The 20,268-nt window shown below is 46.8% G+C and overlaps 1 protein-coding gene across 2 annotated transcripts in view; it reads left to right on the plus strand.

The window, feature by feature from the left end:
* Nucleotides 1–13,941, plus strand: part of CDYL (chromodomain Y like) — a 174,006-nt gene extending 160,065 nt beyond the window's left edge. For both annotated transcript variants that reach the window (XM_045811664.2, XM_045811663.2), the window contains exons 5-7: nt 2,401–2,611; nt 11,255–11,398; nt 12,288–13,941. In XM_045811664.2, coding sequence (XP_045667620.1) covers nt 2,401–2,611; nt 11,255–11,398; nt 12,288–12,446 — 514 coding nt within the window. In that variant the 3' untranslated portion in view covers nt 12,447–13,941. The remainder of the gene's footprint in view (nt 1–2,400; nt 2,612–11,254; nt 11,399–12,287) is intronic.
* Nucleotides 13,942–20,268: the final 6,327 nt, after the last annotated feature.

Here is a 20,268-nt window from a genome sequence, read left to right on the forward strand (position 1 = left end):
GGAACATTCACGCATTTTGATTTTAGGTTCTGAGGTAGACTTGTTCTGCACCCCCTAAAAGCAGCGGACTGGCCCTTCTTGAAGGCCAGGCTCTTGAGCGGTGTCTTGGGGCCCGGAGGCAGCCCCTGCCTCCCTCTCCCTGGTCTCAGTGTGGCCAAGCTTCTGTGGCTCTGGAAAGTTTCCACTAAACAGAAAAAAGCATTTCTGTCAAGTTTGTTTTTGTCGTTGCTGTTGTTGTTGTTTAAAAAAAAAAAAAAACAGATTTTTCTGTAGGCCATGCTCCTTTCTGACATCTCCGAGCTCACGTATCCGAATGTTCGGCTGGGCGCTCTGGAAGGGGAAATGATCTTCGCTGAGCGAACCAGTGAATTCCTACCCCTCCCAGAAGTGGCCACCAGTTGCAGATGAAGTTATCATTCCAGGCAAAAATAAAAATAACTTGGGGGTGGGGGTGGGGGTGAAGAATCAGCTTCAAACAATTCTCCAGTCTTTGGTTTTACAATATCTATTTTAGAAGCATTTTTTTTCCTTTTATACAAACATGTGACGTGAGAAGGAACACTGCCTTGTGGAATGATTGATTGCTTTGACCATTTCTCTGTAAAGTCACTCTCTTACTGCAGTATTAGCTCATTTCTTTCATGTTACTCTGCCATCCTAGTCATGGTTTCCAGATGTTGTTAGCACTAGCCCAGCTCCTCCTGGGCCCTGTTCACATGAGGCAGATGAAAGCAGGGTGACTCCAGGGCACCCGGGGACATATTTTGAAGACGTCTGCTCTGTATCATGGAGACCTTTTCAAGAGTCCTTGGTAACTGAGCATAGAAAATGTATTTTCATCCTGTCATTGACCCTAAATCCTCCAAAAGTGGCACAGGTGAAGTAGCTGCATGTAAATTGTCTACATTATTTCAGGAACCTGTTGAAAAGGTTGCCTGGCTCTCTTTGTGTCATTAAAACCTAGTGTGATCTTTCTAACAGTGCCTCAGGCTCTCATTTAGAAAGTCTTACTGCAACTCATTCATTTGAATGAGCCAATTCTTACTCAATGTAAAGATCCCACAAACCTTAGGGGGCCTTGGGGGCTGGGCCGAGGTCTGCAGTGGCTGCAGGGTGCCTTTGAGAACACTCCGTGCAGCTAGGCGTGCAAGCTGCCAGATTCTGCAGTGCGTCCTCTCTTCTGTTCTTTGCACACGTGCGCGCACACACACGTCCCAAACCTGTCCCCCCCCCCCCAAAAAATATATGACCCTTTGTGTCGCTATTTGGGGAGATGGGGAGACCATTTAAGATGTTGAGTCATGATTTCCAGAGATAATCTGAATAGATTTGCTGAATCGCAGAGAGCAACCAAATTATTTCTGGTACTGAAGATGGGGGTCAGGCTTAGAATTCTGTAATTCTGAGCTAGAACTCTGACTGCCTTAAAGGAATTATCTTCTCTTTTTGTTGGTGCATGTTTGTCTTTTTCTTCGCCATGTTAAATCATAACAAGCAGCAACCTCTGAACATAAAATTAGATTCTAGTGGTAGGAAGAAGATGCACATTCCCTGTATGGCGTGGCATCAACCTACCCTAAATTGAAAAGCAGCCTACTTTTCCAGTCTGATCCTAAAACAAATCCAAAAATAGCATTGGCTCGGTTTTGAAATCCACATCCTCTGTGAAGGCTGCCCTACCCCTAGTCTTGCTCTACTTTGCAGCCCTGCTGTAATCGTAATCCGCAGCGCACAGCGGGACACACAGTGGTGGACGGGCAGTGTCTCTGCTGCTCGCTGTTCTTCCTCGGATCTCCAGTCTTAAACCAGCCTGGAAGCTTCTTGTTTCTGCACGCCCAAGTCATTCCATCTAATTCTGGACAAACTCAGGAAATCTCTGGTGTTTCCAAATAGTCAATGAGTTGTCTGAAATCACATACCAAGTCCAGAACCCGACCCCATGGGTCGTAACCCCAGCCTCCTAGTCTTTGCTCAACACCAGGCAATCTTGGTAGGCCCCATGCCAGGTTTTCTTTGGGAGAGCTTCTAGATGGATCATCGGAACCCCACGGTGTTTTGGGGGCTCCTTATGTCTTAAAGGGAAGGAAGGTTGTGGAGAAAGATGGATTAGTCCTAGAGCCCAAGAGCCAGCTGCAAATCCAAGAGCAGCCTCTGACGACATCACCCGCAGTCTTCACACAGGTCCTGTAGCCGCTCCAGCACTGCGTCCAGGGCATCGTCGGCCCTTTATAACAGTAAATAAGACCAGGGCCACTTCTAGGAGAAGGCCTTCAACGAATCTCAACTTATACTGATTTCCATAGAGTTTACCTCTTAGTATATTGAATCTATAATAGTGGATTTTTCTGTTGCTCAAATACACAATGTTTTGAGTAATTTCCCATTTATTTTTCATTTTAGAAACTTCGTGAATACTTTCATTCAGTTTAAGAAGCCTATCATTGTAGCAGTGAATGGCCCAGCCATTGGACTGGGAGCCTCCATATTGCCTCTTTGTGATGTGGTTTGGGCCAACGAAAAGGCTTGGTTTCAAACACCCTATACTACCTTCGGACAGAGTCCAGATGGCTGTTCCACCGTTATGTTTCCCAAGATTATGGGAGGAGCATCTGTGAGTACCTCTTTTTTAAAAATTATTCTAGAAAACTTCCTGAAGAAATCCAGTTTGGTCATTGTTTTTCTAAATATGTACAGGGTGTCATTTTGTGGGGACTTCCTTTCAAATGCACTTGTAGTTCAATTCTGTTCATTAACTCATATTCTCAATTCATGAAATCATGGGAGGTTTTCATATTTTGGTTCGTAGAACATTTATGGACACTGGGTTGCATCATTTCCTAGAGAAGGATCTTATTCAGTGAGCAGTCTCTCTCTGCGTAATTGACACCGATATCCATTATTAGTAAATACCCAGTTTGTAACCCAAACAGCAGAGTGTGCCATCAAAAGGTTCTTGACCTAATAACCTAAACGCTGCACTTTTAAGAGAAAGCGTGAAAGCCCTAAGTTGGTTAGGATAAAAGAAGTCTTTCCATCTGATTGTGGAGCTTTATTTTTTTTTTTAACCAATTAAGCCATCCATAATAAGTGTTTGTGTTTGTAGCTTTCGATTTTTTTCAAGCAATTACACACATTGCATTTCTTACTCCCTGAAGTAGGGCAAGGGGTGGCGTCATGGATTGGGGTCTCCACCAGCCACACCGAGGTAGAGTTTGGCATGGTGGACAAATATTCGCTAGTCCACACCTATCGGCAGGATGGTAGCAGTCAGGGGTCTGCACAGAGGAAAGCAGGCCCAGCAAAGCTTGGGCCACCTATGGGGAGCTCTGGGGCATGTATGGCCTGTCACAGTTGTCCACACTGGACTGAAATGGCTGGTTCCTTTATGACCGTCATCACCGAGTGTGGGCTGCCCAGGAAGAGCGCCATGACCGTGCATGAAGGGGCTCTCTGCAGCAGAGGGCGTCCCCGAAGGGGCTGAGGGCTGGCTGCTGACAGCACTCTCAATAGCTGGGACAGCAAGACCTCCCTTGGATGGACCTCTGTGGCACATCCCCATGGCCACCACAGTTCACCCCTTGACCCTTCGCATCCCCCTCTTCATACACATTAAAGGGGGGCCACGATTCCTGGGGAAAGATGTAGAGGAGAAGGATTAGCCACTGACGACTGTTAGAGGCAAGAACTGCCTAGATGTTAAAGTTAGCAGGTAAAAGTATGATGAGAAAATGAATATTTGCATTCTCTCATTATTTATGAATGGTCAGAGTCCCCAGAAATAAGACCCGTTGTTGGCCCCAACCTGCTGCAGTGAGAATGACGTGGTGTCGCTCCACCAGAGTCTTGCCACATGGGCATCCCCTCCGTCCGGTCTGGAGAGAACACCAGACAGGCCCGGACTGGAACACAGTCTGCAGATACCATGCAGGGCCCTGCCAAAGTGCCATGTGGTCAGACAACTCACCGGAAGATCTAGGCGCCACCCCACACTGAGGGGCACAGAGGGGCCTGAGAGCTCCGTGCACATGCAGGGATCTCAGACCCAGTTCGGGGTCAGAGGAAGGACTTTTATAGGACAAACTGCGAACTTTGCAGACGGTCTGTGGTTTGACTCATAATACTGTGGTGATGGTAATTTTCCCGTTTTGATCATTGTAAGATGTCATAGATGTTAATGTTAGAGAGAGCTGGATAAAGGGTTTGTCCTCTCTCTATAACTTTTATAAGCTTTCCATAAGTCCAAATTTATTCCCAAAACAGAGTTTGAAAGAAAGAGGAAGTTCACTGGGCCCGCACAGCCACCATTGCCACATCTGGTCTCAAAGCCACCCCCACCCTTGTCTTCTCCCTTCCTGTTCTAGAACGTCCCACCCACCCAAGCTGCCACCTCTGCTGGCCTCAGTGACCACCCTGTGGTGGGATGCTGCTCCCCCCACCCCGAGTTGCTGCACTTGTGCGTTTGTGGCTGCGTCTGGGCGGCCGAGGACCAAAGGGCTCCCAGTGGACACCAAGTGCCCAGGTGGTAGCAGTCATAGCCTGAAGTTCATTGGGACCCTTGCTGCGTCTACGGGCCAGGTGTGCTCCCTCGGGGACCAGCAGAGCCCAGTTTCAAAGGCAGGAGGCACAGTGGCCCTCAGGTCATTGGTGGGCAGCGGGGGCAGTGGCACGTGCAGCCATGCCCCTTCCCATCCCTTGTTTCCCAGTCCTGAGTGTTCTTTCTGTCGGGGACATGGTACCATATCAAGGTCTTCGATGCGCTGTGTACGCTGTAACTCAGAAGAGGTGCCGCCTCCAAGCTGGTACTCCCCCTGCACCTCCGACCATCCCAGCGCTCCATCAGCAGCGGCCTCTGGAGTTGTCGAACATGACACGGCCAGAGGACCCCATGGTCATGGGCCCGCTCCCCCAGCCCCTTTGCTGTGAGGGGGTTCTGGTCTGGCACACCCCATGCACTTCATGAGCCTCGGAGAGCGGTGCTTGTGAGGACCCCGGGCAGGAAAACAAACCCAGAACAGAGTGAGCATCTGTTCCCGTGACAACAGTCAGCGGGCCACCACGCGGCCGACCAGCTAGTCCCCGGAGTGATGCCAAGTAGGTGGCTCAACATTGGTGTCTTGCTGGAGGCTGGATGTCCGCGGTGACTGTAACTGAGTCAGCCTCAATGAGTCAGAGCCTGTGCCCTTGAGCTCCATCTCCCACACACCCCACAGCCACTCCGTCCACGTGCTTGTCGTGCCAGCACGTGACCAGGACTCGTCTCCCAGAGCTGTTTGGTTCCTCCCTGTGATGCATGCTTCCTGTTGGACGCTGATGTCACGCAGCCATGTACACACTTCCTCGGCCATCGACATGCCAGGCCCGTTGTCCCCGACCTTCCAGGCCCCTGACCAGCCAGCCAGGCTGTTCGCCACTGCCCAGGGTCACTGCACGCTCCCATCTTGATCCACCTCTCCTTCCACACCAGGTGGTGGACGAGGCACACCCCCTACTGGGGAGCGTTTCCCTTCGGGGGAGGCTCCAGGGCATTTGCCAGCTGTGTTTCAGTCTGCACACCCAAAAACGGAGCCAGCCCATGCACAAACCAGCTCACCCGTCCGGACTCCCCCATGTGGCCGGCGGTGTGAGCTGAGGCAGGACCCTGGTGCAGCAGTGGTGGGTGATGTGGGGGTCCGGGCCCCCCATGCGGTTCGCCCATGCCCTCTGCTGTCTGTGCCTGACCTCAGCTGTGCGCCTTGTGGCTCGCCTTACACCTAGCAGGCCTGATGGGACTCGGCTCTTGGGGACATCTCTGATGTGTGGTCTTTTGGTGTCCCGTGGCTAGGCGTTCCGCCTCCACTAGGGTTCAGTAACACTCCAGAATTGTTTTTTAAGAGGCACGTTCTTCTCTGCCGTGAACAGCACAGGCTCGCTCCTGCGTTGTCATCTCTCTGGCATGTGCCCCAAGCTCCTGGAGGCCTCTCGTCCCACCGGCTCCACAGTCAGGCCTGGCAGCTCTGCCATTTCAGCTCCACTTAGCCTGGGCCACCACCCGCTCCGTGCTTCTAGGAGCCATCCCAGTAGCAAGATCACACCGTCTGCTGGGGCTCAGCCAGGCAGTTACATCTTGTATCTCAGGAGAGCTCCCAAATCAGCAAACTCCCCTGTCCAACTTTGCGTTCTGGTTCTAAGTCAGGCACCCTTAGAATTCAGGCCCCCGTGTCTTCCTGCAGCTCCTTGGAGGGAGGAAGCAAGTTATAGGCCTAGTGGCCAGGAGAGGAAGCCGGGCAGGACTTGAGGGAAGCGATGCCGTCTTGCGGAGAGAGACCTCTGCATTGTCTCCAAGCAAGATGGCAACACTTGTTCCTGATGGGGACAGAGGGGTCAGAAGAGTCTGGGGTTCAACTTGGGGATGTCCACCTGGAGTCCCTGTTCGAGGTTTAAAGGGTCTCCTCCTCCCTCCCCTCCCCACCGAGCCCAGCAGATCCTCCTTGGTGGGTGACTTGCCTTGCCTGGAGCTGGGCCACTCAGATTAGTAAGTCCTGGGTCTGGATCTGCGCTTTCTCTGCCTTCTTGCTACCCAGCAGCCCCTCTGCTTGCGTCAGTGGCAAATAGCAGTTACTGTGCGGGTTTTCGCACTTGAACCACCACCAGTGCCAGGTGCTTGGGGTGCTCTACCAGCCCTTGCGGGGTGCTCTTTGCCAGCCAGCCAGGGAGCTATCTTGCTCCCAAAGCCCTCTCATCGCCACTTCTTCTCGCATTCCCACCTGTGACAAGTTAGTTTTTCTGGAAACGGAGGCCGAGTTGGATTTGGGCAAGCAGGACACAGGGTCCACCTCTGTGGCAGGGCAGGGAGGAGGCAGGACTGGGCAGAGGGCAAAGGTGAACCGTGGTACCGCCCTGGCAAAACTCCCCCTGAGCCCACAGGGAGTCCTGGGGCACACGTGGCTGCCCCTGCTCTTCCGGGGGCCCGCCGCAATCAGAGCCTCCTCTGCGGGTGTGGCCGCTCTGAGGAGCTCTCCCAGAAGGCCCCTGCGAACGGCACCCCTGGCAGTGGGACAGCAAGTGTTTCCTGGGCCGAGGCCACCGGGCAGCACGTCTGCGTCCACCCCAGGATGGTGCGCCGTGTTTCACAGATGAGGAGCTGGGGCCCCATGTGGGTCACTGGTCTTGTTTGCACCATGCTGCCCCCACCTAACAGTTATTACTACCTGGTTCTGGTGGTAGAGTCGTTATCGGGAAAATTACTTTAAGTTCATTTTAAGTTATTACTGTAAAATAGATCATTTCCTAACAGTTGCTGCCCGTTCTGGGAGCAAAGACGCCTTGTCATGGGTAAAAGCCTTTTACGTGCATCCTGAGTCTTACCCTAGCGAAGGCTGAAATAACCATGTGGTGCAAGGAGCTGTGTGACGTTGATGCGGGTACCCGGGAAGAGCAGATTGGGGGGAATACTAAACCTGACATCTAAGCCCATTTTGGGCAAAGGCATTCTGAAATTGGAGTCCTTAGGCCAAAAGCTGCTAAGAGGTGGAACCCTTAGAGCCCATTGCACTCAGGACCAGAAAGAACGGGAAGCCGTGACGAGATGAATGCCTGCTCACCCGGCAGGTGCATTTTCCCTCACGGGACCCGTCTTGAAAACACATCACTTTTTGCTTCTCCTCGTGATCTCCTGGTGCCACTCGTGCACACGGTGGTTCTCAGCCGGGGTGCCGTGTCCCATGTCCCCTTCCCCGTGGTCACACACTGCAGCATCTAGAGACTAGCCTGTCACAGCAGAGGCGGTGCTGGCAGCTCGAGAGCTGGGTGCCGCTTGGCATCCCACAAATCACACGACAGCCTCCTCGCCACGCTGGCTGGACCAGAATGTGGTTAGCGCCTGGCTCAGAAACCCTGCCCTGAAGCAAGAGTGGAGCTCAGAGTCTACTCAGCAAGTGCAGAGTGTTTGACTAAAACCTGTCTGCAGAAAGTAAGTAAGTGCTGCTGGGGAGAGGCATGCATGCTGCGACAGCGCCCACTGAAAGTGACACCCCCCGGGTGCCAAGTCCCCTTGGTGAGCTTTTGGTGTGTGTGAGCTTCCGGCAGCCTGAGGCAAGGCTGTACAGGTTTGGTTTTCCACCAGGGTTTGTGCACAGCTCTGCAGGAAGGCTAAGCCAGAGAGGATCGTGTTCCCAGGACAGGAGAGTGCAGCCAAAGCAAGCTGTGAGAGCTGTCCTCTCCTGGTAGTCGCGGGCCAGCCTCTCTGGAGCGAAGCTGTGGTCACAAGACACGCGGGTCAGCGTCGTCGGACTGTATTCCTCTACAGCTTAGTCCTCCTTGTCCCCAGTAAACATTCAGGGCACACCCGCTGGGTGCCCAGCACCACACCGTCACCATCCTGTGGCTCGGGCACTGTGAGTGACACCCTACAGAGCCTCACTGAGGAGGACACAAAGCTGGTGAACGTGGGCTTCCACTGATAAAGCTGGCAGCTCTCATTCCAGATGGTGTGACGCTGGAGAGATGCCCAGTGAATGGCTGATGTCCTCGCCCCGAATTTACCAGAGAGGAGGCCGCTCTGGGGAGTTGCGAGACTGACCCGAGGGAGTAAGTGGCAGAGCCGCTGCCTCCACGAGGTTCAGAGCTCCCCAGCCCGCGACGCCTGGGTGGCTCAGTTGGTTAAACATTTGCCTTCGGCTCAGGGTATCCCAGGGTTCTGGGATCAAGTCCCGCATCAGACTCCTTGCTCAGCAGGAAGCCTGCTTCTCCCTCCCCCTGCTTGTGTGTGCTGTCTTTTGGACAAATAAATAAATAAAATCTTTAAAAAAAAACCTCCCAACCCCCCCTGCCCAAGCTGGTCAGGTTTCCTCACCACACCTCTTAATGTGGTCTTTTGGGCTGAAAGAAAAGGGAACTCTACTTTTCTTTGGCATTTCTCACTTGTCTGGGTAGTTAGGCTATAACTTTTTAAAAACAGTTGGCAATCTTGGAACAAAATGGCAGCCAGTAGATTTCCAATGACCATGTCTTTGCAAGTCTGTTTCTTGGGTAGAAGTTAGAAGCCTCTCCCGTTAAAACTACTAGAATGGAGCATATGAGAACTTGCTCATTCCAATTGCGTGTATTTAATCTTACTAAGCTTATGGTATTATTTGTTGACTATAATTTAAACCAACTGCCTGCCCGTACTTACACGAGGAGTATTAACAGCCTTGAGTCAGTCACACTCATGCTCTTGGGTGAAGTCCGAAATGCCCTTTGTTGTCCTGCACGTCCAGCCATCAGGAACAGAGAAGACTAAGTAGGGAAAGACTCTCCAGGGACCGCAGCCACGGAGTTCGCCCAGCTCCAAAAGGAGTACGCAGTGGCAGTGACAGCTCCCCGCGTGGTGGGAGACTGTTCTGACAGCCCGGCTGGCTGGTGAGAAGCAAGGGAAGAGGGAAGGGAGGAAGAGAACAGTGGTGGGGCTCTGTTGTACGTCCAGACGGCAAGGAGTAAGATTCAGAGAAGTGACGGGTGGGGGACAGGCCCGCAGAGGGGCCGGAGAGGGAGCACGTGAAGGAGACTTGCTCTCCCCCATACCCCACTCTCAACAGGCACACGTTCACATCCACAGCGCGAGTTAAGATCCTGGGTTCAGGCTGGTCTTGGAAACTCACTTCGCACTTCACTTAAGTGATGTAGTTGTGGTGTGGTCTTCACTGTGTACAGAGAAGAGAGAAGCACAAACTAGGAAAACCATAGAGCACTCCCCACCAGGTCCTCCTCCCAGCACTCCCGTCACCCTTTCTCATCGCGTTTGGATCCGTTTTCAAAAGAAGTATCTTAACAGCTAACAGTAAGCTGAAGTCAGGCTTCTAAACACATTGTTTATTTTAGACCTTCTTTTTACCGAGAAGAGGAGGTTCAGTGCAGGGGTTTTCAAAGAGAACATCTCTGAGCTCTGCACACATTCATGCCTTTGTCCAAGACTTGGCACAAATAACAGGTCCATGTTGGGGCCAAAATAAGTCATGAGTGTGAAGAACTTCAGTCCTCCTTGTGGGGACCCAGCTCTCCACCCTGTTTTCCATCCTCTGCCCGTGTTGAAAGGGTAGTGAGTCACCAGACATTTCCTTTGCCAGCTCTTTTTACTTGGTTGTCGTCCACACTGTGCATTTCATGTGCAGTACACGTCTCGATGCATTTACAGGAGGCTTTTCATAACAGTATTTTACCTCTTTTGGAAAAGGAGCGTCACCTCCCAAGAGTATGCTTTTCCCTGAGTCACACTAGATTATGGTCAGGTCTTCATCGTGACCGTCAGATTCTTTGGGAAAGTTATCAGTGCAAGATAAACTGCAGACAGGAAATTGTCACATCAGACGAGTGCAAAGTTTCCTTGTCAGATAGGTTTTCTCCCTATTTGGATATCTGAGCCTGTGATTTGAATGAACTAAACTCCATGCACATAGTGTTGAGACCTTAAGTGATACGGAATCCAAGACAAAGTTAAAGTCAGTTTCATGCATGTACATACACACACGTACATATATACTTTTTTTTTTTTAACAAAAACTAATTTCTTCCATTGAGTCATTTGAGGTGACTATAGTCGGACCCTTCTGAGAGGACCTCAGTAGTGGTCATTTTGGATGCATTCAGGTCCTGAATAGTTTCTTACTTTAATGTCCAAGTGGTAAAATGTGGCCTTCTAAGTTCTACTCGAGCAGAAACATACTGCCCTTAGAACTTTGTATATGGAGAAGAAATCACCATTGGCCTCTCTCTGATAATGGAGAATATTGATTAGTAATTCTGTGACTGATTAAATCCATAAAACTACAAATTGTCTAGTTTTGCTTATGCCTCAGTTTCCCAGGATCCTCTTTTCTGTATTAAATGACTTCACACATGGGAATAGCCACTGGGAAGGAGGAGGCCACTGGGAAGGAGGGCAGCTTCGAGATCCCAACAAGTAGGCCTTCTCTGAGATGCTTGGTTATGCCTACGTGATTCTGTATTACATCCTAAAATAAGCCTGACTTTTTTTTTTTTTTTTTAATTCCCCGTCAGCGCATTACTTCTCACCTGCGTAGTTGATCGTGCCTTGTTGGGTTTCTTCTCCGAGCACAAGCTCCGGAACAGCGCACTTGAGAAGGAACCCTGGAGGAAGCACAGCGAGTCCCCAGCAGGGCCCGCACGTTTACACGCCTGTCCCTGATTTGAATTTTGTTAGATGAATTTTCAGGTTGGGTCTTTTCTGCCTGCGTCCCCCCTCACATTTCATACCAGTATCAACTCTTCTTCCTTTCAGGCAAATGAAATGTTGCTCAGTGGACGGAAGCTGACGGCGCAGGAGGCGTGCGGCAAAGGCCTGGTCTCCCAGGTGTTCTGGCCCGGGACCTTCACCCAAGAAGTCATGGTTCGCATCAAGGAGCTTGCCTCCTGTAATCCAGTTGTAGGTGGAATTCATTTTCTTACATATGTTATCTTTTATTTTTTTTCTGTGCCCTTTCCTCCAGAGAGCTCCACGTGTAGCGGGTTTCCCGAGTCCTCCACCGCTGCTCCCTGCACGGCCACCTGCGTGGGAAATGCCGCAGGAGCTAAAATCGGTGCCACTACTCCACACGGGCTCACCTTGTCCTCCCGGTTGCAGAGGCCTTAGGGTGAAAGGAATGCATTTCAGAGCTTTAGGAACTTCCAAGTGCCCTATAAAACTCTACCAGAACCATCTCTGTGGTTCTTTCCTGTCTCCAGAGCTCTTTCCTATAATCATGTTTGCTCCCGTCCCCCCGCCCCCACAGTGGATGTAAGCTTCTGTTTGATAAATGTGCTGGATAATATTCAGTCTTGTAACAGAACTGCATTTAGCAAATTAGAAGACGAAATGTTACTGAATATTAACTGACATGACTCCCATTCAGACTCTCCCTGATATGACAGCCTTCACTATTAAGTTTTGGTTAGACAGTCCAGTCAGTAGGTGTTTGCAGAGCTTCCCCTGAGCGTCCCGAGGGTCGACGTTCAGCTCGGGCTGCACCGGCCTGCAGCAGCCGCAGCACAGGGCCCGGACTGCTTGGTCTCGGTGGGGAGGGCCAGGGCGCGAGCAGCATAGCTCTCCTGAAACAGCTCACCAGCTGAGAAGTTGAGAATTTGCCCAATACCTGGTGTGGTTACCCCCCAGCCCTGTCTCGGGCCTGACGTGTATTGTGACAAAATGTCTGGTAGCCTAATTTTAACAGGTAATAACTCAAGATGGATAATTGCCTCCATAAATTTAGGGACAGAGAGAGCCAGTGCTTGCAGACACGTACCCTTGCTAACTCACCGCTCGTTGTCCGCTCCAGGTGCTGGAAGAATCGAAAGCCCTCGTGCGCTGTAACATGAAGATGGAGCTGGAGCAGGCCAACGAGAGGGAGTGTGAAGTGCTGAAGAAGATCTGGGGCTCGGCGCAGGGCATGGACTCCATGCTGAAGTACCTGCAGAGGAAGATCGACGAGTTCTGACCGGCAGGTGCCCGCTGCTGACACTGGAATTCTAGAGCAGGACGTCCGTGGCGCCAGGCTGCCCTCCTCCATCCTCACGGCCCGCAGCAAGTTCACTCTTAGCTCACGCTTGGAAGCAGGACTTACGACATCCAAGCTATTTATTATCAAGGAGTTTTTAAGTACTGTAACTTTAAAATAAATAACTACAAAGCTCCTCTGTCCAAACGTCCTTATTTTATACTTAATATACACACAAGTATAAAAGTATAATGGTGAGCTCTAGACTGCTCTCCGAAGCTCTCATTTTTGTTATCTTTAGCTAGTACTGTATAAAAAAGAAACGAAGTGTGTTTTGCTGGTTTTGGGTGGCAGAAAGGTCTGGAATAATGTTCGTTTTCCTGGTTTTTTCCTTCTGGAACACAGAAGCTAGAGAGGTATTGGCCAGCCTCCTCTCTCCTGCCCCAGTCAGAGACACAGAAAGATCTGAGACGTGCCCTTGTCTCCAAAAAAGGTACAGATACCTCAGAGATGGGATGTCCTGAATCAAAAGTAAAACTTATCTTTTCGGCTAAGTATTTCTGCTGAAAAACCCGCCGACGAACATACCCCTGCACTGAAGTCCACTTAGGATTCATGCTGGAAAATCCATTGATTCTTCCTTTTTAATATGTCCAGTTCTTACCCAGTTAACATGAAGAAACCACTGTCTCTCCAGAAGAAAGCTTGTTTTGCAGTATTAGTGAATCACTGAATAGCTTAAGTATGAATATCTAAGTTATAAGTTAGTCTTAGTGGAGTTTAAAGAGTTTTTCTGACCCTTTTGAAAAAATAACTACATAAGTGCTTCTTGTTGCTGGGTGAGAAATACTACTTTATATACAGTTTTGGTTTTCTATTTGCAGCTACGATTGATGTATTACACCAAAAAAAAAGTATTTTTATGTTTATAAATTGTAATTTTTAGGTTCACTTAGAATATATTTTATTTAATAAGTTAAAATTCTTTTGGCACACTATTAAATGCAAAAACTCCTTTAAAAAAAAAAGGAACTACCTTATATTCAATGTTTAATGTTGCTGGTCTCTGCTTCCATGTCTACGCACTACGCGGAGTGCAGTGGGGTGTCCAAGAGTGCCCTGTGTAAATAGACATTCACATTCCTTCCAGGAGTGGGGACTGGTTCCTGATTACAGACGCCTATTATTAGTTAGGCTCTGAGCTTGCAATCATATTGAATGTATGAAGAATGAAATAAAATCAAAACCTTATTTTTGTACAGTTTGGAAGTTTATACTTAGAACCGACCACCTCCCGGCCACGTGGAGAGCTGTACAGTGTGTAAATCTGTCTTTACCTTGGATTGGTTGGTGCAGTATTTTTGCATCTGTGGGACCTACTTTTTCGTTCAGTAGTTTGAACTATATATAATAAACTGTACAATCTGTAAAGTTTTTATAGAATAAATATTCAGCTGTGAAAACTGGTTAAATAAAACTAATATTTCTTAACACATCTGAAATGTTCGTCTCATTCTTCATTCCTAAAGTTTCCCATGGGACGTTTCATCTTTTTCGTGAGATACGCACGTGGGCTGATACAGCTTCTACACGGTTTAGAGGGTAAGGGACGCCCGCGGAACTGCACCGGAGAGGAGCTAGAAGATGACTGTCCTCCCAAGTCCCGTCTCCTGTGCTCCCCCCCAGGCCGCCATGCTCGGAACTTTGTGTCCGTCTCCTCACTCCTCTGTCAGAGATGCATATTCCTAAATACATACCTACTTCTGCCTATTTCTGAACTTTACATTGTATCACACGTAAGCTTCAGTGATTAATTTACTATTAAGAGAGTTTTAACTTATTTCTTCTTTGCCCAAACCTACAACGTAGGTGTTTTCATTCCTGTGTCATAGAGAACCTGAAGTATGAAACACCTCACATCGGGGTGGGATCTGGCTTCCAGCCCAGGTCAGTGTGGCAAAACCAGCATTCTGGCAGCGACCCCATACCGTCTGTTTACTAGAATTTACAAATAGGGAACTAATTGAGTTGGGTTCTCCTCAAATTAGGGATGTGACTACACCATCCTGGATTTTGCATTCTCCAGGCCATGTTGGCCACATCCCCTCTCCTCTGAAGCAAAGCTTTCATGTTCCAACTTCTGGCTCGTGAATCGAGCCCAACTAGGAGGAAGAACTGACAACTTTAAATCCTGATGTGTCCGTGTCCAGTGTTGGTGACAGTGGCAGGAAAGCTGTCTTTCAGATTGGTGGAAGTCTAAGTTGGTTCAACTTCAGAGGAGAATTTGACAGAAGCTAGCAATTCCATGTGTCAGGAATCATCATAAGGAATGAATTCTTGCAGGACGTCCTCTATGAGAATGAAGATACATACGCAAAGTCATCTCAAGGTTTTTCCTAACAGTGAAAAGCGGGAAATGGCAGGCGCATTCATCAGTAGGGTTTGAGTTAAATAATTATGCCACACCATACAATGGAATACACAGCTGCTAAAAAAGAAAAAAGTATTCATAAACCTTAGGTGAAAAAAAAGCATGTTACAGAGCAACTTATGTCCAAAACACCCATTGTATGCTTTTAAGAGCTTAAACGGATATGCACAAAAACCAGGCTCTCTTCTGCTCATGAGGTCCTCTCCCCCGGTGCTTCCCAGCCGCCGGGTTTAAATACTGCTCAGCCCTTGGCAAGTAGAGGTGGAAAGCCGGACAGAGACGGGCGCTGCTGCCCACTTCGGGCTCTGACCGGGGCCGACCTTTCTTGGTCTTCGTGCCTCAGCTGTGCTGGTGGTGAAGCAGCTTGCCCGTACCCTGAAGGACGTGCCGGGCACTTGGCCACTTTCAGGTATTAGCTCATGGGTTTTTTGAGGAAACTGTGTTTTCAGAGAATATTAATGTACTATAAATATACAATCACTATCAAATGAGAGCTCTCAAAAAAATCTTCTGGTAGGCTGATTTAGTTTCTGGTGACTCTGACAAGAAGACCGGTGAAGAAAAGAAATCAGAAGAACAGTGAACTTTGGAGGTTTTTGAAGGAAATCATGCCCGTGGTGTAAGAGGAGAGATGCCTGGAGAGCTGCTGGCCAGGCTGCTCCTACTGCTCTTGGCCTCATTGCTTGGTTGGGAGTGAAGGAGGGGTAACCCAGGTCTCCGGGCAGAGCAGGAGCCCAGTGGGCCACGGGCCAGCCTCCATGACCAACTCACCCTTAGCCACACTACAGAGGCTTCAACACACTCCTACGTTACTTACTCACTGACACTAGTATGAACAAATGTTATCCTCCAAAGGAAGGAAATTGTGTACGTTGTGGGAGAATTGGCACTTAACCAAATATAAACACGTATCTTAGAGAGGGACAGCCTGGGGATGTGGGGCCCTGTCAGCTGAGTCTGTCACTGCTCTCAGGAAGCTCAGTCTCATCTGCTTTCCCCAAATCCAGCTAGCCCATCTGGTGGCCTCTCTGTTACTGACCTTTCTATCCTCCCGTAACCAACTCTGTCCAGCCCTAGAGTGCACTCTAGAGGCCTGCAGAACATGCCAGGGGGAGCCATGGCCTTCGCAGGAATAGAGACGCAGGACAGGTGAAAGTCCTTCAAGAGGCCTTAGCCTTGGAGTAAAGCCCAGAACTGGAGAGTGGGAGAGGATCTGGGACATTGCGTGCATCTGTTTATACACAAGGAGACGGAGACGAGAGGTGTCAGGTGACCTCGTCAGTATGCATCCTGTAAGGACAGCCTGTAAGTGGCTTGGCATCCGCGAGTAGCTAGTGTTCTTCACACTCCATTGCTGCCTGCCTGCCTTCCTAAACACCTTTACCGGCAAAAATCAGATTGAGATGAACACTGGCTACAGGTAGTGTAGAGTGGTGGTTCTCAAACTTTGTTGCACATTAGAATCACCTAGAAAATTCTGAAAACTCTTAATGCCTTGGCTGTACCTGGAAACAAATCACAATCCCTGAGCTGGGATCCGTGTATCTGGGGTATTTGACCCAGTAGCTTAACTTGTCGGTGCCTGGAAGTGGTGATGGTAAGGAACATGGCCTGGAGAACTCAGTGCATTCTGGCATCTCGTGGACTAGATTCTATGGGTGGCAGTGGGGCAGAGTGGGTGGTTCGAGGCTGCTTGGTGGCTTGGGATTGAGGGCTTTTTCCAGTGGAAGCTGGCCCTACCTAGAGAGTTTTGATGGTTTACAAGCTATTTCTGCATCTGGAGGAGCTGGACCAGTCCACAAAACCTTCAATACTAGCATCTACAAATGAACATCCTCAATACTTGGCAGCAGAGGAAGGACTGGCTATATCCCAGGAAACTCCTCCCTGTTCTCTAAAGAATATTCCTGACAGTATGTCTGAACACACTGAAAATGGCACTGAAAATGGATTTGAACATTGGTTTAAGAGTTACTTTTTTGGTGAGGTGGAAACTTGAGTTAAAAGCCAGCTTTATGGTCTTAGAGCCATATCTTGTCCTTAGATGACTAATAAGTTGTTTAATACCAGCATTTTTAAAAGTAAAGCTAAGGTCTAATGAGTGTTGACATTAATTCTGATCTTCCCTTGTATTCAAAAACTGGGAGATGTACATCCATATCAATACCCATACAGACTATATATATATATATAATCACCCATGTAAAACACCCTGGATGAAACAACTAGACACAAGATTACAAGGGAATAGAACACCTGAACAGCAGTACAGACTATACAGGTAACTAGACTTATTGTGGGGATCATTTCGTAATGTATAACAATACTGAATCACTATGATGTACAACTGAAATTAATAAGATATTGCATGCTAATTGCACTTCAATTAAAAAATGTAGACCTAACACACACATCTGTAGAACCCTCCACCCAGCAGCAGAATACATATTCTTCTCAAGGGCATGTGGAATATTTTCCAGAACAGAACATAGGTTAGGCAATAAAACAAGTCTCAATACATTTAAAAGGATTCAAATCATAGAAGGTGTATCCTTCAACCACAGTGGAGTGGAGTCAGGTATCAATAACAAATTTAGGAAGTAGAAAAATATGTAGAAGTTAAACCTCACATTCTTAAAACCTTCACAAGAGAAATTAGAAAAGATCCAGAAATGAGTGAAATTGAAAACACAAAGTGACAAAACATAATAAATTATAACAAAACATCTATATTTAAAAAATAGAAGCGTAAATAGATACCAAATCAATAACCTAACATTCTACCCTAAGAAACTAGAAAAAGAAGAGCAAACTCAACCCTCAGCAAGCAGAATGAAGGAAATAGAAGTGATTAGAGCAGATATAAATGAAATGGAGACTATAAAAACAGTAGAAAAAATCAAGGAAATTTCTTTGAAAAGCTTAATGAGACTGACCAATGAAAAAAGAGAGAATACCCAAATTACTAAAACCAGGACTGAAAGAGGGACGGTACTACCAGCCCTATAGAAATAAAAAGAATAATAAGGGAATACAATTGTATACCAACAAATTAGCTAAAATGCATGAGGTGAATTAATTCCTAGAAAGACGAAAACTACTGAAACTGACTTAAGAAGAAATAGAAAACCTGCATACACACCTATAACACGTAAAGAGATGAATTCTGTAATCAAAAGGCTTCCCACCAAGAAAAGCCCAGGACCAGAAGTCTTCATTCATTAATTCTATCAAATGCTTAAAAAGTAATCAATACCTTGGGGCGCCTGGGTGGCACAGCGCTTAAGCGTCTGCCTTCGGCTCAGGGCGTGATCCCAGCGTTCTGGGTTCGAGCCCCACATCAGGCTCCTCTGCTATGAGCCTGCTTCTTCCTCTCCCACTCCCCCTGCTTGTGTTTCCTCTTTCGCTGGCTGTCTCTATCTCTGTTAAATAAATAAATAAAATCTTTAAAAAAAAAAAAAAAAGTAATCAATACCAGTCCTTCACAAATGCTTGCAAAAAATAGAATAGGAAGGAAAACTTTCTAACATATTCTATATGGTCAGTTCTAATACCAAAACCACACAAAGACATTACAAGAAAACTATAGATCGATATCCCTTATAACATAGATGCAAAAATTCTCAAAAAAATAACCTGGCACTGTATAAAAATGATACATCACGACCAAGTGGGACTTATCCCAGGAATGCAAGGTTTGTTTTATCTATGTGTATATAAAATGCAGGAAAGCATTTTTAAAATCCAACTGCCATCACAATAAAAAAAACCTAAACAGAAGGGAATTTCCTCAATTTGATAAAGTACATCTACAGAAACCCACAGTTAACATCGTACTTAATGTTGCAATTGAAAGCTTTCACCCTAAAATCAGGAACAAGACAAAGATGTTTGCCTTTGCCACTTCTATTCAACATTGTACTGAAAGTTCTAGCCAGAACAATTAGACAAGAAAAAGAAATAAAAGACATCCAGGTGGTAGAGGAAGAAGTAAATCTGTCTATTTGCATATACCGTGATCTTATATGTAGAAAACACTAAGGAATCCACAAAAAAACTTTTTAGAACTAATAAGTTCAGTAAGGTTGCAGGATATGAGATAAATATACAAAAATCAGTTGTATTTCTATACACTAACAATAAATCTGAAAATAAAATTAATTTTAATTGCAATAGAATCAAAAACAATAAAATACTTGGGAATAAACCAAAGAAGTGCAAACTTGTGCACTGGAAACTATAAAACACTGCTGAAAGAAATTAAAGAAGACCTAAATAAATAGAAAAACATTCATGGACCAGAAGACTTGCCTTGTTAAAATGGAAAAACTAAATTTATCTACAGATTCACTGATATCCCTGTAAAAATTCCAACCTCCTTTTTTGCAGAAATGGACAAGCTAGTCCTGAAATTCATATAGAAATGCAAGGGACCCAGAGTAGCCAATTCAATCTTAAAAGTGAAGACAAATTTGGAAGGCTCACACTTCCCAATTTCAAAACTTACTACAAAGCTACAGTAGTCAAGACAGTGTGGTACTGGCCATCGGATACACATATAGATCAATGAAACAGAATTGCGAGCCCAGAAATCAACATCTATAAGCAACTGATTCTTCAATGAGGGTGCCAAGATCATTCAGTGGGAAAAGAAAAGTCTTTTCAACAAATTATTCTGGGACAACTGGATATCCACATGCCAAGGAAGCAAGTTGGACTCACCATATACAAAAATTAACCCAAAATGGATCAAAATTTAAATGTAGGATCTACAAGTATAAAACTTGAGGAAAACATAAGTGTAGCTTCATGATCTTGAATTAGGCAATAATTTTTTTAGATATGACATTAAAAGTACAGACAACCAAAGAAAAACAATACATTGGATTATATTTTTAAAATTTTTTTTTAAATTCGTGTACCTCGAAGAACACTACCAAGAAAGTAAAAAGCAACTCATAAAATGGAGAAAGTATTTGCAAATTATATGGGTGATAAGGGTCTACTGTCCAGAAAATATACAAAAGATCTTGCAACTCAACAATAAGAAGACAACCCAATTAAAGAAAAAAAAAAAAGATCCGAGTAGGCATTTCACCAAAGATATACAAATGGTCAATAAATACATGAAAAGATGATATTAGTATCATTAATCATTATGGAAATAAAAATCAAAACTACAATGAGATACCACTTTATAACACCAGGATGGCCGTAATGGAAAATAACAAATATCAAGGAAAATATGGAAAAATTGGACTCTTCCTACATTGCTAGTAGGAATGCAAATTGGTGCAACCACAGTGCAAAACAGCTTGGGAGTTCCACAAAAAGTTAAACATAGAGTTACTATGTCACTCTGCAATTAAATGTACTCCTAGTTACATACTC

Source organism: Ursus americanus, chromosome 32 (assembly GCF_024610735.1).
Source record: "Ursus americanus isolate L20-20 chromosome 32, mUrsAme1.1.p, whole genome shotgun sequence".
In the NCBI taxonomy this organism is placed as follows: domain Eukaryota; kingdom Metazoa; phylum Chordata; class Mammalia; order Carnivora; family Ursidae; genus Ursus; species Ursus americanus.